Here is a 16,501-nt window from a genome sequence, read left to right as displayed (position 1 = left end):
TTTTTCGCTTGTTCCCATAAAACCAGGTCAAAGTTTGTTTTCTTGAATTAACACTATTTCTCCACACTATATTCTAAATTTAATGAAAAAAACAATTATGAAATTTGAATAGTAAAATTTAAAAATATGCATACATGCTTTGTATGGAGACGATGATCAACAATTTTATATGATATTTGTTGTATAATTGGTTTCGCCATATAATTGAAATATTTCGGATCTTCACAACGTTAAAAACATATTATTTCAACAAAATGTATAATGTTTTTTTGTCAAATGGAAACAAAATAAGTAAATATTAAAACCAAAGCATTCGCCTATAAAATCTAAATGTTGTTTGGAGTCTAAATAACATTTTCACCTTTGAGATCGGGTTTTCATACATGAAATGCAATATCAGCTAGAATTTTATGAATCCACATTATAATATTTTCATAATTTTATATATCTATATTATTATCAAAATCTCAAATTTCGTTGGCCAAATAATTAGATTCTTTGCAAACTTGAAGTGACTTCCACGATCAAATATTTAATTAAACAATATATTACATCGTGATTTACTTCCACAATATCCACTTATTTAATTCGAAAGAAATGACACAAAAATATAGCTACACAATCAATGGCTAAAACCAGAAGAGGATTTAGAATTCCAATGTCTCGCTTTCTCAAATCCATTAGTATAATTCTCAAAATCTTCAATAGCTTCGTCAATTTGTTCTTGAGTATTCATCACAAATGGTCCATATTGCACAACAGGCTCTTCCAATGGCTCACCTCCAACTAGAATAAACCTAAGGGATCTTGTGGATTTGTTCCATGCATCCAAGCCATCACCCGAGCCTAGAAGCACAAGGTTATGAGCCGACACGGGAGAAGATCGCGAACTTCCGAACACACCCTCTGTTAGAGTAGATGCCCTGCAAGTCAACTGTTGACTAGGGATTTTATTGACTCGGTTGTAAAGAACAATCTTTATTTTAATATAATTCATTATTTCATGGTTTGTTATTTCTTTATCTGTATACCCATGATTTCAAACATAGATAAAGACCTTGATTATACTTTAATACAAATGAATCGTAATTCGATGTTGAAACTCATTTGTAAACACTGTATGATCTAAATTCGTTCCTAGTCGATTCAGCCGCCTAAAACGTGGATAAAGGTCGCTTGAGCTCGAGACTAGCATCTGTGATGTTGTGTACTGCGTTTCTTGGTAAGGGCATAGAGATGTCCAAACATACAGATGGGTAGTCATATGATGATTATACCGAACAACCCTCCCTCGGACTTTCCAAGTGGTTATCATTCATCGAGAGGATAAGTCCGTGGTTATGATTGTACACCATTAGTCCTTACGACCCGGGACAACACTGAGGCTCTATATGCTAGGGCTGTGCTTTGACTCGTTTACCGACTCCAGGAGAGTCATCAGGTGGCGAGGTTGGGTATAGTTGCGACACATATAGGAGCCAGTGCATTGTAGTCGGGGATTCACCGCTCACCTATAGGTGTGGATATCCTATGTGATCTAATGTAATAATAGTGCATGGAATCTCTGGCCAGAGTATGAGATGTACATTGAAGAAGGAGTTCTCCAATAGTACACGCGATGCCACTATTATAGTTATCACATAGTTATCGAATTAATATGCAACCCTCGATGAACCAATGGTTGCAGATTCGATCGGGATATATGAGATGAAGGGACCGTACTGTACGTTAATCATAATCGACTGGTTCTTGCAGGCACTATCAGTGATACCTAGGGGATCATGGGGCGATGCTACTAGACGCTCTTACCATGATCCGATGGGTGCAATCAGAAATGAGTTCTGACATTCTTAATCAAGGTGTTGATGAAAAGAATGGGGCTAACTAGGGTAAGCCCGAATAAAGGATTATGTCCTGAATCACAAAGAGTTGTGAACCCACGGCTAGCTGTATCCCTGAACCATTGAGGGTCACACAAGTACTGGATTGTTTGTTCCCGTTGAGAGAATAAATTCAAGAAGTTGAATTTATATTATATAGTAAATTCAAGGAGTTGAATTTATGATAATTAAATTTTGAGAGAATAAATTCAAGTAGTTGAATTTATAAAATTTGAGAATATGATTTATTAAACTCAAATGTTGGGTTTATTAAATATTAAATTTTGGAAGTGATAAAAATTCAATGAGTTGAATTTATAATTTAAATAATAAATTCAAATGTTGAATTTATAATGTATTTAATTTATTAAGCTCAAAAGTTGAGTTTATTTATTAATAAATTAAATAAGGTGGGTATGTTTAATGGGCTTGTAAGAGTACAAGTCCATCATAATAAATAATTAAAGTTTTAATAGGCCTTGATTAAATTAATTAAACTAGTTGGACTAGCCCAATTAATTAAATCAAGCCCATTAATGTTAATTATGTCATTAGGCTATTATTTAATTATAAATAATACATGTTGATTACAAAACCCTAGCCCACCCCACCACATGATTTACGTCTCCCACTTTCAAAAAAAAAAAAAAATTGGCCTCTTTGGTTTTTCTTTCCAAGGTTGAGCCGCCTCTCGTTTTAGTCTCCAACGTAAAATCTCTTCCAAATTTTCTAGTGCAATTTGGAAGAGGAACATACCATCCAGTCGTGGACTTGATAGGAGGATTTCATCGAAGAAAGTTCGTAGGGAATCAACAAGAGCTAATCCGTTTATACCGGATTAGTTGGAGTCCAGTGATTTAATTCACAAAGGTATAATTCTTTAAACATCCTATGCATGTTTAATTCCTGAAAATCATACGAGTGTCCAAAAGAATTATTTTGTTTTCAAAATAAAATAAAAAAATTTTAAACTTCCGCTGCGTTTGGGCACGTAGAAAACCGAGATCCCACACCCTCACCCTCCAAAATGTACACAAATGCATTCCAAGAATAAGGTATGGGTTGTCGAATTCGGGCCCCGGGATTGAGGGTGAAATCCAGATATATTGTAGGGGTCATAGTGTATATTGGAGACTGGACTCCTAATGCCTCTCCAGCTATAACTCTGACATTGACACCATCTTTTGTTGTTTCAGAAACATCCTCTTTGTTCATTTCTTGGAAACGTGGCTCAGACCTGTAGATTACGCAACAAACAAACAAAAAAACCGAATTGAAGGAAACAATGATCGGATATTTTTCAAGTCCCACTCGTACAAAAAGGTCAACGTTTGAGCATACTTTGTGAAAGTAAATCGATTGTGGTGGCCTTTATCAATCACGGACTATGAAAAAATTTCGGAATAAATCAGGATCTTTTGCCAAGAGACAAAACCCATCATCAATATCCACTTTAACCAATATCTAAAACAACTTAATTAATTCAAATACGAATTAATTAGTGAATTTTTAGACTACAAATTAAGAGGTATCATTTTCAAGAAATTATCCTCCATTAATCTATATATATTATATGAGTGGTTTGTGTAATTATGGGGAGTGGAGGGCCACTCACATTTTATACTTGGAAGAGAGATTAATCCACAACTGTAAACCCTTTTGAGTGCCCTCAGGTACAGGCATTTCTGAATGGACAATTCCCCTCCCTGCAGTCATCCACTGCAAGTCTCCAGCTTTTATTATCCCTTCGTGTCCTTCAAAATCTTCGTGTATCACCGGTCCCTGTAAACCCATAAAAATAAATAAATAAATATTTTATTCATTTTAAATTTGGTATGCCGCTTATATTTTTATAAAAAAAAAATGATGAATGAAAATCCTCTTAGTATTGTATACACTACATTGGAACCATTTTCTTGCTTTTTTTATGGGATCTTCTTTTACTTATAATCATTAGAAACTTGATCCTTTCATTGTCAGAATAATCGATAAGGACACGATCACAGCCTGTTTAACTAGTAATATTACAAGTGATCTCATGAAACAAATGAATACTTTATGTTGTTTTCTTGAAGCTGCACAATCACATCTACTTGAGCACAAGTTGTACATGACCAAGAATTCAGCTAGTCCAAATGTTCAGAATCACAGTTAAAGATCAAGATTCGTCAGATATATTCGAATTTTCTATCTTCTAATTACCGATATATACAAAGAAGAAAAGCAACGTAGCTATTACCTGAAGCATGTAGGTGACAGTCTCGAATCCTGTCACAATGGTAAAAATACAATACAAATGATCATTACTTAACATGAATTGACTCCGAACTCGGGATTTGTAAGAGTGCACTAGTTTAAGATCGTAATGAAACGACTTGTAGTAAAACCTCTGTGTGGGTGATCAGGGAATCCAGCCGGAGCAGTGACTGTAAGATAATCAAGCCAACACATAACATTCATCAATATTAGACCAAGAATTAATCTTCAACAATTTAACCTTAATAGAGGAGGACCTGAGAACTCATCCAAAACAAGAAAGGGATCAAAATATTTCAGTTCAGACCTGAGAATTAAGAAACAGAAACAGAAACAAATCTTATTTCTGGGAAAGTCCCACATAAATTCTTCGAATCTTTTCCTCAAAACCAAACAATTTCTGACCTTCCGATGCTTCTTCTTACAGTAGCCCCGACACCTTCTTGTTGAGGTCTGGCGTGGAGCTTTCTGACCAGTGACCGAGGCTGCCTCACGACGTTTGACATGTCTGTATCTTTTTTCTTTTTTCCCTCCAAATAATCTTTTGTTTGTATAACAAACATAGGGGGTGGATTTTGGGATTTTATGGATTCTTGCATATGCTCTGTTTCTAGTTTATATAGCGGGGATATGAGGAAACTTGAAATCCTTTTCAGAATTTGAGTTTCTCGGTAGGTCCCGCGCGCCAGGTTCCTTGAGATCCAGGGACTCGTTCTGTTTATTACCTTCTGGCTACATCAGCATCAGCATCAGCATGACGCCATTCTGATGTCAATTGCCAATTTACTGTGATATTCACTTAAATAAAAAATACATTCTTTAGTCATATGCAAGCATGTATCATTCGATTTATGGATTTTATGTTTATGTTATATTGGAATTGGACGTGGTTTGATGCGATTTTTATAGGATCTACCGTACATAATAAAAAAAATTTATTACGTAAACATCTGCGGTTACTATCATTCAATGAACTTTGAGTAAACCTTTGGACTAAGACATTCGCATTGAAAATGTTTTTGTCACTCACCAACAACGACCAAGTGTTTGGAATTTGGATCCATAAAACTGAAATGGGTGCCTACCAACAATGATCACTCACTGAGCTGTCCCAATCAAACTCACATAATGGGACTGAGACGTCAACGACAAACGAAGCCTAAACAATGACCATATTATTAAGTAGAAGACAACGTGAGAAAAGAAGCTTCGCGTGACGTCATTATTACTAAAGCATGAGGGAAATAAATATAATTATTTATTTATTTAATGTGTTCGAGTAGTTGAATATTTATGTTATTATAATTATAATTATAATAATTAATCAGTACAACATCATATTTCAAACACAATCTCCGACAAGATCAATTTGCATTGGTCTCTTTAATCAATCTTTCAGTAAGAGAATTTATTGCTCCCAAATTTGACAATTAATTTAAATTGGGATTTAGAATAATGATTCAGTTTGGATAAGTCGATACTTTTATTTATTTATTTTTTTGAAGCTAAACAAGAGATTTTATTAATAATGGGATTGATTATTACAATAATCACTTAAAAAAAGAAGTAACACAATCCGAAGGTTCACTCCAAACCATTAGACTAGCATAAGAACAAGAGGTTTTTGATAAAACATGAGCACACTCGTTCGCTTGTCGTCGAATAAAACTAATTGAAAACTCGTGCTCACATCTAAATATATCTTTACATCTTTGCACGATAGACCCATATTCTGAAATACTAACGTCAGAAGATTTAATCGTCACCACCACCACCTTTGCATCCATTTCAAAATACACTTTCTTCAACCCCAGTCTTCGAACCCAAGATAATGTTTCAAGATCCCATGGCCTCACTCTCTTTAACACTAAACACCCCAACAATAACACAGGTTCGGCACCTCAAAAATACTTAGATAACATATATTCTAAGAAAATAGAATAAAATAGTAATATTTGATTTTATGATGAAAAATAAGAAAATGATTTTTAAAAATAAAAAAACAAATATCACATTCTTATTTTCCCCATTATATGTTTTTCATTTTTCCACCGAAACTTTATTTAAACTAATATATCGAAAACCCTTAAAAAGACGTTATTATTTAAATTGTTTGTTGTAAAAAAAAAACAAAAAACGAACAAAACGTAATTCTTTCTGCCTCAATTGGTCAACTCAACGGTAAGAGAGAACACCAGTTTTAGTTTGTTTTGATATGATTGATTTTCAATCTTTAAGCTGCAGGTGCCTTCACTTTCTCGATCAAATCCGCAGCATCTTGGACGGTGGCGATGTTCTCCGCTCCACCTTCTCCGATCGAAACGTTGAATTGCTCCTCGAGAGCCATCATGATCTCCACCGTGTCCAATGAATCAGCACCCAGGTCGGCGAATTTCGTCTGTGGCGTCACCGTCCCCTCCTCCACCTGCAGTTGCTTCGCGATCGTGCTCTGGACGATCTGGAGGGTTTCAGGTTGCGCTACGGCGCATGAAATTGTACTTCTTTTGAGGCAGCCAGTTGATTTGGTTGATGGGATTTGGTTCACGAGCCTCATCACTGTAGCTCTTGGGGTGCTGCGAAAAGCGGCGATGGTGGGTTTAGATGAGTGGGAAAGACGGCGGAGGTTGGTGGTGGCTGGGAGAGTTGATGCTAGTGAAGCCATTGCTTAATGAATGTTGGGAATATGAAACGAAGGATATTTACTCTAAACGCTGAAAATTATTGATTTGAAGATGAATTTCGAGATGCATGTATATAAAGGGATTAGATTGGGACGATTATTAAGAAGAAATGGCGATAACAACAATGGCCATTTGTCTTCTAACTTGTGGTCGTTGATAATGGCAATGAAGATGGCCAAGTTTCACTTTGATTTGTTCGTCTCCCTAGATTTAAAACACGAAATAAAGACTATACAATACTAAAAATAGCACATATATGTATCATGCAACAATTGTTAAAATATATAGTAACATGACAGTCCCATCAAACAAATAGGACAAGAGCAGCAAGAATCGCAATTCTGATGCAGTACGTGCTAGCAACGAGTGTAGGCTCCCCCGCATTTGTATGAGTTGGCCTTGCCGCTGGTGACCCCATTCCAGTGTCCGCAATTGTTGGCCTCAACCTGACTGGTGGTAGAGGAGGCTCAACCGCATCACTATCATTCAGAATTGGGATTGGAGGCTCAGCCGGCGGCAGAGACTCCATTAGCGGGAAAAGCCCAACAGGAGGAACACGAGCCATGTATTTGGGCACATTTTCATATCCCAAACGTTGGCTGCGTACATGATAAAAGTAAAAACGTAACTCAAATATGCGAATGGCGAACAAAGGCATTTACATGTGCACTTCTGTATCTGGCAGCTGTTGCAGGGAAGTCTGTGACGACACCATTAATTCTCATAGGGGAGACATGGTTATTAATCTCCACATATGCATCAGATAAGTAGTCCCATGCTTGGGACACATACTCGTTCTGGAACAATTGCAAGTAAACCGGGAGATTTAAGTGCTACATTTTTTAACCACAGTTGTTTTGCCTGTGAGAAAACCATCAACTGAAGGAAAGGCTGATCTTTTGGAGATAACTATAGGATTCGAAATGCTTTTATTTCCGAAATAGTCGAGTTCGAGATATCACTGACTTCCTCATCTACTAGGTACACGAGCTCATAATTAGTGTTTCTTTTAAACTTCAACAGCACCGCACTGTCACTAGATTTTATCATAATCTTCTTGGAGGTTTCTTGTTGTAACCCGCTTTGCTCAAAGCATCCATGACCGAATGGGTTACTCCCAGTCCTTGTTTCTCAGCTAGGCAGGCAGCATTCTGGAAAATTCGGAAGTTAGTTCAAGAGATAAATCTTACATTTAAAGATTCAGTTAAAATTGTGGCAGGTAGACCCACCTCTGCACTGATCAAGATTCCAGAGACAGAGAGCATTATTTGGCAACGCCAAGAAATCAAATAACACATCAAGTTTCCATCATTTCTGGCTTTCGGATTTCTCAACAGAAAATATTCAGCAAATGGCTTGGATATAGCAGCTGCAATGATATCAAAACGCAAGTAACCAAAAATTTTAAAAAATTTCTTTTCAAACATTCACTACCATAGTTCAGGTTTCAAATTTCATTTACGTTTCAATATCTGAATTTCGCTCCATGTGAGATCATAGACAAATATTTCATACTCAATATTAAGCTCAGGATTACTTGTTGTCCGTTTCATGAATCCCGAACTCGTGATTTGGACTGGATAGTCGAGAACGTCTACGCCATCTGACACAGCTTTGATGTATGCCTTGTCTGTACAGCCGGGATAGTCCCCGCTTGCTCCCTCAGACGAAATAATTAAAAAATTTTACTGAATAATGGGAGAAGAAAAGAATCACGAGTCGTGAAAAGAAACAGAATGATATCAAGTTTCTATAATTAGTATCGCCTACCTTGCTTCTGCTCATTCTTGGTCATGTGTGAGAAGCAATCTGCAATAGTGAAAAATATTATAAGCAGGAAAGCAAACAAATACACAGTACTTGATGCACAATCTCCATGACGAGATCAAAGTCAAAAGAGTCATTGAAGCCAAAGCTTGCCAATGGTTGCGGATGGAGTTAATGGGAAATCGGATACCACTCCATCGACAGAAAATTTCTGGTCGTCAATAAAAGCGAGATATTAGGCCACTGGATCATAGCTGTAATCATTGGGGAACGAGGCATCATCATTTGCAAAATCAGTTGCAAAAACTTCCAGACAAACTTTATGAGCATCTAGCACGAGAGAGCTGTGATTTTTCAGATAGAGATCTTTGTCTACAGGCCATATGTAAGATTTTAGAACAACAATTCCAGCGACAAATGTTCTGATAAATGTAAGGTTATTCAAAAGTGAACCGTATGTTTGGTTAGTCGAAGGTTCCACGACATCTGCTTCTAGAAACCAAAATACGAGCTTGGTAAGGTCGGTCCTGAATCGTTTAACAATACTTCAAAGGAAGCCAACTTCAGGTAAGGACACGTAGTTAACCAGCAGACATTCGGATACAGAAATAACGAAACTCTCCATACTCAGATTATGTTGACTGAAAAATCCATCGTACTGCATGATCATTTGGAATGAAAGGAACACAAAATAATAGCAGACAAGGATTCAAGTTCTAACATATGATGAAAGATAAAAATACTTTGTTTCTTACACCTGAATATTTGTCCATAATCCTTGTGGTTTCGCCTGTATAACAACTTCATCCACAGTAAGAATTGGCGAAGAGCCATCAAACCTTCGGGTCCGTGAAAAAATCCCTTGTCTCTCTGTCCCGAACATCAAATATAATATTAGTACTTCCCAAAGTTTAACATTAACTCAAATGATTCAGCAGTACTAAATCGTCTGTTCTGTAGTTCGGAAAGGATGAAGAGAACAGGGCCTTTCGGCTTATGAGTTGCATGAGGTTTGTATATAGAAATAGATTTAGCTTAATAAATTATAGGTTAACTAACAGTTGGAAATGAACGCAGGTTGCACAAATGGGAAGGGGGTTGTATTTTGAATGCAGTGCAGGTACAGCTGCTGATTTGCCTGAAGTGGCTTGTGTTGGCAGCTGGTGCCAGTGACTCGCTTGGGTTTTCAGCTGAAATTGGCGCAATATACGTTCGAGATGTGATAAATAAAATTTGTCGAAAGAAATATCAATTCATTCGAAGTTGCAGTAAATGGCCTGCGACAAAATTTATGAAGTACAAACATTTTAAAGTCTAACCAGTTTCAACTCTGGGATCTATATCAACTTCAATTCAAGCGTCCGAGTGTTTGTTCCAAAAATATATATACTTTGTTAGTGGTAGATGTGATTTTTACTACGTTCTTTTTAAGTACTTTGATTTAATTATGGCGTCTCATTTCATTCCCACGATACTATACTGACTTGTATATATTTTTTAATGGAAGTGGCTAATGTTGTACGTGTTTCCCATAATTAACAAGAAGCCAAATTGGAATCACTGGCAAAACACAGAAAGTAATAATTAATTACAGATGCTGCAAGCAGGCAGACGTCCATGATTGATATTTGTTCTATTTTTAGTATGGGAAATTTCAAAAAATAAAAATAAAAATAAAAAGAAGAAAGATTTCCACAACTAAGGTTTTTTCATACAAATCTCCCTTCTTTTAGAGTAGTTATCATTGATACAAAACGTATATAGATACGTTATATTATAATGTAAATTATAATTTTATGCATGATGGATTTTTTAATGAAATATAATTATGTTGAATTAAATTTTGCTATACATTTTGTTTTTAAGTTATATGTCACTTTATTATGAAAATAAGTATATTAGGACAAAACTCTCTTAAAAAAATTTAGTATGTTTTAAAACCAAGTATATTCAATAATGTGGATGAAAATGTAACTTTCCACGAGTGAAATGTAATACTTCTCATTAATGAGAGAACGTAAAATTAAGCTACAACAAATTCCATATAAAGTACAATCACGCATCTCGAAACGTCATGGTAAAATACGTAAAGCAAATAATATAATTTCACACAACTAGAATAATAATAATAGTAATAACAATAATAATAATAATAATAATTCTCCCATAATCTGTTTTTACATCTGATCTCCAACTGTCAGCATATTTACAAAATGCAGATTAATATTAGTTTCACTCCATAACTTCAAACACAATTAAACAGCTAACAGACGAAGCTATTTAACCTTCCAAGCAGCTTTGCATTACATATTTGAGACTAAGATTATGTCTAACAACGCTGGTTAAAATCAACAGCATGTATCTGCAAATCATAATATAAACCATAGTAATTTAACCTTGAATTTCATGCGTCGACCAAGAACATTATAAAATCTTTTCGATCAGTCAAGAAAATAGCATATTCCATTTCTGTGCGAGAATGGCTGAGTAGACAGACGTATACGGGTTTGTTTGGAGCAGAGTTAATGACCCTACAGGAAACCACTTTTGCACATTCAGTGAAGGAGCATATTGAGAGGGAAAAGTCTAGTCGCTAATTGAGACAAAATCCCAACATTGCATAAATTGTATGTTTAGGAAAAGTAAATTCCTGGTATTTGTGACAAAAAATACAGAGAAGAGAGAAGAAGGGAAAGAACACAACCAAATGCGAATAAGTATGCTCGGAAGAAAAAAAGAGGAATTAGTTACAACACGTGAAATGAAGAATGAAGACAAAGCATATAGAGAGTTTATGGCAAAGCAATGTCAAATAGAAAGGAGAATATGCATCATGCATGCAACTATTTTTCCAGTTTGCTGTTCCTTTTGGTTTTACAGATAATAATATAAATTAACCAGCAATCGAGTGTGACAAATGCAATCAATACCTTTTAATTAGCAGTCAGTGTAGTCATCATGATTTCTTAGATAAGTGAAGCCGAGACAATGTCTCAGGTATCCCCAGGGCTGAAATGCTTTCACATCCAAGAAGGCCTTGTAATTTTACATCACATGTGATCACCATCGCATTTGAAGGATCCTAAGAGTAACACAACACATTTTGAAGAAAAAAAGTGAGAAGTACTTCTCTGCTAGTAATCCTGAAGAAGAAGAATGGTAAGCAAATATCAAAAGAAATCACGTGCCCAAAAAAAGGCCCAAGCTCATAGGATTCTAGCAGTTTGAAGGATATGAAAAAGAGAGCGATTTATAACTTATCAAGACTCACAGAAATGATAGCCACTCTCTGAAAACAGAAGATCACTCAAACAGTTTGCCCCACTCTTCATCCTCGCTAAGCATAAAATCATAGCTAAAAATAATGACGGGCTATACATCTATGAGTGCATCATAGTTCTATCTTCTTAGGAAGGGAAGGGTTATAAGTTTCTGATGAATGAAGAAATTGTCAATAACTGGGGAAAGAAACCAGGTGAGGTTTCTTAAAAAAGAAAAAAAAAACGGGGGGAAATGAGAATTGATAACTCTTGTGAGAATTATCAATGCACAGAGAGAGTGAACATTTTTTACACATTATACATCGTTTACAGTACTTGCTTAACAGAAAAAGACTCTGCTAATAAATCATAGACTGAGAGTGAGTTCGGATACAAAAGTTGTAGCTTAAAAAAACTATTTGAATAAGTTCAACTTTTTAAGTGCTTTTATTAAAAAAAAATGAATTGGTTTTGGCGTTTTGATAAATGTTAAAAAGTTCTTTTGTTATAAATTTTAAAAATAATCAGCCGTAAAAGCCTAAAACCATAAATTTCAACTTCTAAAAAAACATTTTTTTAAGTGCTTTCTTAAAACGGTTATTGTAATCAAACAATATTTTTTTTTATTTAAAAAGGTGCTTTTGAGCTATGAGATTCTTCAACCAAATGGGTTCTGAATTCTCACTTGTCATCTGTGAATTTATACATGTCAGCATGTCATCTGTGAACTTATACATGTTAGAATGTTTCTATAGATCTCTCTCAAGCATGCAAGCTGAATTACATTAAATTAAACTCAAATATAAATTTAACTCTTGAGACATCATTGATAATCACTATAATTTATCTGAACATCATTCTAAATTGCATTTCAATTACCATAACAAGAAAAAACCATGATGACAAATCCAATGATAAAGCAAAAGAGAAACAAACGATATCACTTTATCTTGCTACGTACTTCGAGTTGGTTAAGCTTTATGTACTCCCACATCTGCCTTAATACTTCTGCTTGTGACATCTCCCGCTCATCAGTTCCGAAGAAACTGGCAAGAGCCTCAGATATCAGAACAATAGGAACAGGGTCATCACTTTTACTCCCAGATTCCACATCAGCCTTGGGTATCTTACTATGTTGTGTTTTCTGTTCTGTAAAAGTAACAAAATCATATACTATCACAATTAAAGCGGCCAAAATGAAAACACAAAACCAATTGCCAATCAGATCCATACTTGTTGGCTCAAGCGGTATAATATGCTTAGCTAGCAATTTATTCATCTTGAACATGTCAGTACAATCCGTATCAAACACCAAACGGAGATCGTCGTTGCAAATTATCTTCCTTTTGTTGTTGGGATCTTGAAGGCTGTGTTTCCTTATGTAAGCCCATAACTGTTTCACGATCTGCAAAATACTCCTGTTATGGGAGGATAAAATGGATTTTGTTATGGAAATACATAGGGCAAAAAAAAAACCTCAGTCCTTGGCAAGGTAGGTTGTCCAACAATTACTTGAAGCTCGGGAGAAACACCGCACAGTTTGTTCAAGCCACCTGGACCACCTCTTCTTTTTCGCACAACTGGAACACTGCCAACACATGATACATTACATCATATTTCCTAATTCTAAAGCTATAAAAAGAACGGAAAATCAGCAATTTCAAAAGAAGATTAAATTATTATTGGAATGCATTGATTCTAGGAGTCCACAAGTCCATGTATTGGCGTGTTTGTAAACATTAAACCATATCATGCCCTAGCTCTGCAGTTCAATTCGGTTCACATACTAAAAAACCCTTCTTTTAGGTAAGATCAGAACAGAACAGAGACTTTATGGAATCAAGTTAAAAGCATCACGGAGATGCAGTTTCCAATTATGTAGCATTACGCTCAACGTACGAAACAAACCCTAAATTTTTGTTTTTTTTATGAAATCATTATGAAGAAATCAGCTTGACTATAAGAGAAGCCCTACAAACAAAGAAAAATAACAACCACATAAACCTGAAACGGAAGGAGAAAAATGATGAAACGCCCGTGTGGTTGGTGCGTAGCAGAGGAGCCAATTCCAACAAAGGCAAGACAAAATTCTTTACCAAGAAAACATCTTCACAAAAAATGTGTTCTTTTTCTTAAAGATATGATTTCAAAAGTTAACAAAACCACCTTTCTTTGGCGGAGGTGTTGGCAGTTGGAACACTAGTTGTCTTCACCGACGTAGGTGGCGGGAGCTGCGAGGAAAGTGACGGGGATTGGAGCGGCAAGCCAAAACCGTAATCCACCGTGGACTGGTGAACGATGAAATTTGGGGCAAAGTGTGACGATGAAACGGGATTAAATTTAGGGGTTTGGTGAAGGGCAAAACCGTCCTGATGCGGGTTATGAGGTTGCGACTGTAATAGAAGGAAATGGTGGATCTGGCTACGAATGAAGTCGATTTTCTGACTCAAATCCACCCCTAATTTCGCCTCCAGCATCTGAACGACACCGTTCAGAGAGGTGAATGAGTTGACGTCACGGAGGAGGGACGTCAGCGCCTCCGCTATTTTCTGCTCCGTTACAGCCATTTCCGGCGGCGTTACTGCTGCACCTGTCTCACTCATTAGTTACCAATTCACCCCTCCGGCGCGGCTGCGGCTGCTGCTGCTCCCTTTCTACACACGAAAATATAACAGAAATTAACTGTCCTCTCCTGACAAGCACTTTCTATGAAATGACCAAATCACCCTTCCTTCTCCTAAGATTACAACTCTTGGTTTCTTACGGTTTATGATAGCCAATGGAAAATTGACACGTTATGCTGTGCATCGATTCTGCGTGACAGAATCGCCCCTATCGATTCTACCAGATTCAGTATCATTTTATAGTGGGTAAGGATAAATTATCCATGATCGAGTCATGTATCTGAACTGATTCAAAAAGCAAATAATTTGTGATTCCAACTCATTTTGTATTTTTTATTCTTTAAATTTTATCTAGCCGTTATCCTCGTACAAATAAATTATTAGACTAAACTCAGTAATCTGAAAACCACGTTAATCAAACGAATCACGTTAATTTGTGTGACATGTTGGCTCAATCAAGTGTTGCATGTAATTTTATTATTATTTGTAAGACCAAATGTTATCGTTTCACCAATTTATAGCTAGTAGTAACAATATAACTCTAATATTTTAAATTATACAGCTACACGAGCAACATACTTCTATTATTATCTTAACATGAGCAATTATTGAACTCTCAACGTTATTTTAAACATGTATATCATGACAACATTTCTTTCTTTTATTTCTTTTGTTTGTGGAAAAAATATGTTGTCTTTGCCTCGATGTAATTTTATGGTTCTAAATACATATTTAAGACTGCTAGTCTTTGGGATGCTTTCCTAAATGGTGGTGATCCATCCCTTGTTGTTTGGATGAAAACCTGAAATAAATTTATTTTATATAAGAATAAAATTTTTAATTGAATTAATTTAAAATAGAGGAATAAAATTTGTTGGTGAAAAAAACTAAAAATAAAAATAAAATTTTGAAATAGAATAAATATCATCTGTACGAATAAGAAATTAAATTTACATAATCTTGGTATTTTAAGTAACAAATAATTTAGATTCCAATAATAATAAACCAAGTATTAAGGTGGAGTTGAAAATATTATCCTTCTATAGAACTATTTTATTTATATTGACATGATATAATGCTAAAAGTACAACTACAAAGATATTTACAACAATTATATCGTGAACTTTTGTTCTTATATTGTGAGATTTTTCTATTCTCGTTAGATTTTGCATTGAATTTATCATGAGATATTGATAAATAAAATTTTTGTAAGGAATTTTTTGTGTTTGTAAGAATTGTTGTACAAATTTGTTTATAAATCTAATTTTTATTAATCATTTCAACTTGTTATGAAACGATCCTAGAATTGGTTTGAATCAAAATATGCCAAGAATTCAACAAAACACAAACACAATTCAAGCAACGAAAATATGAATTTTCAAAATGTAATCGAGAATGCATGATTTATAGTAGTTTGGAACGAGAAAGAGTAAGTGGGACTCTCCTTCTATTTACAATAGAAGCACATTACACACATATGTGTAGATATTATTATAGTTTGAAATATATCTTTTATTATAAATTTAAATAAATAATAATATAAGTATACTAAATTAAAAAATAAATAAATACATCAGAAAATATATTCAATTAAAATTAAATTATAGATGATTTTGAAGTGTAATTAGAAACAAATTATAAATGAATGGATGTTTGGTTTTCTCGTGCTACCTATTATCTTCCTCTTTGAGTGTGAAGTAAAGTATATATCAATATTACATTAATCAAATAACATTAGTTCTCGCCAAAAACAACTGTGGAACAAATGTAAGAAGAAAAAAAGTGATTTGACATTGGAAGGACATACCAATATTGAAGAATGCACTTAGGTTGAGAATGCCCTTTTCATTTCTATTTACAACCGTATTCAAATACACAAAATTGATATGAGACCATCTCACATTTCAATTTTATGAGAAGAATTTTTTTATCATATCCGACGTATAAAAAAAATATTTTTTTATGTCAAAAATATTATTTTTCACTTCATATATAGAATTGGTCGATCTGTCTGACGAGAGACATACTCATTG

At 35.0% G+C, this 16,501-nt stretch overlaps 3 protein-coding genes and 1 pseudogene across 4 annotated transcripts; all 4 read right to left on the bottom strand.

Moving 5' to 3' along the window:
* Window positions 1-489: 489 nt before the first annotated feature.
* LOC140987523 (pirin-like protein) lies at window positions 490-4,853 on the bottom strand. The gene is made up of 7 exons (XM_073456057.1): window positions 4,542-4,853; window positions 4,394-4,443; window positions 4,268-4,306; window positions 4,120-4,148; window positions 3,496-3,662; window positions 2,881-3,117; window positions 490-890 (listed from the first exon to the last, which is right to left on the bottom strand). Exons 1-7 carry the CDS (start codon window positions 4,733-4,735, stop codon window positions 623-625), a joined length of 984 nt encoding a protein of 327 aa, XP_073312158.1. The 5' UTR covers window positions 4,736-4,853; the 3' UTR covers window positions 490-622.
* Window positions 4,854-6,167: 1,314 nt separating this feature from the next.
* LOC140987521 (uncharacterized) lies at window positions 6,168-7,428 on the bottom strand. Its single transcript, XM_073456056.1, has one exon. The coding sequence runs from the start codon at window positions 6,796-6,798 to the stop codon at window positions 6,370-6,372; it is 429 nt and encodes a 142-aa protein (XP_073312157.1). The 5' UTR covers window positions 6,799-7,428; the 3' UTR covers window positions 6,168-6,369.
* Window positions 7,429-7,446: 18 nt separating this feature from the next.
* LOC140987522 (glycerophosphodiester phosphodiesterase GDPDL3-like) lies at window positions 7,447-9,907 on the bottom strand (annotated as a pseudogene).
* An 803-nt stretch (window positions 9,908-10,710) lies between these two features.
* LOC140988933 (uncharacterized) lies at window positions 10,711-14,570 on the bottom strand. Of its 2 annotated transcripts, none has more exons than XM_073458034.1 (6): window positions 14,011-14,570; window positions 13,321-13,432; window positions 13,078-13,249; window positions 12,806-12,993; window positions 11,515-11,666; window positions 10,711-11,115 (listed from the first exon to the last, which is right to left on the bottom strand). In XM_073458034.1, the coding sequence occupies exons 1-5, from the start codon at window positions 14,445-14,447 to the stop codon at window positions 11,541-11,543; spliced, it is 1,035 nt and encodes a 344-aa protein (XP_073314135.1). In that variant the 5' UTR covers window positions 14,448-14,570; the 3' UTR covers window positions 10,711-11,115; window positions 11,515-11,540. The 2 variants fall into 2 exon arrangements, with proteins under 2 accessions (XP_073314135.1, XP_073314134.1); XM_073458033.1 differs by having other exon boundaries at window positions 10,711-10,946; window positions 14,011-14,568.
* Between the last annotated feature and the right edge of the window lie 1,931 nt (window positions 14,571-16,501).

This window comes from Primulina huaijiensis, chromosome 11 (assembly GCF_012295235.1).
Source record: "Primulina huaijiensis isolate GDHJ02 chromosome 11, ASM1229523v2, whole genome shotgun sequence".
NCBI classification, from domain to species: Eukaryota; Viridiplantae; Streptophyta; class Magnoliopsida; order Lamiales; family Gesneriaceae; genus Primulina; species Primulina huaijiensis.
This window is presented reverse-complemented; position numbering and strand designations above follow the sequence as displayed.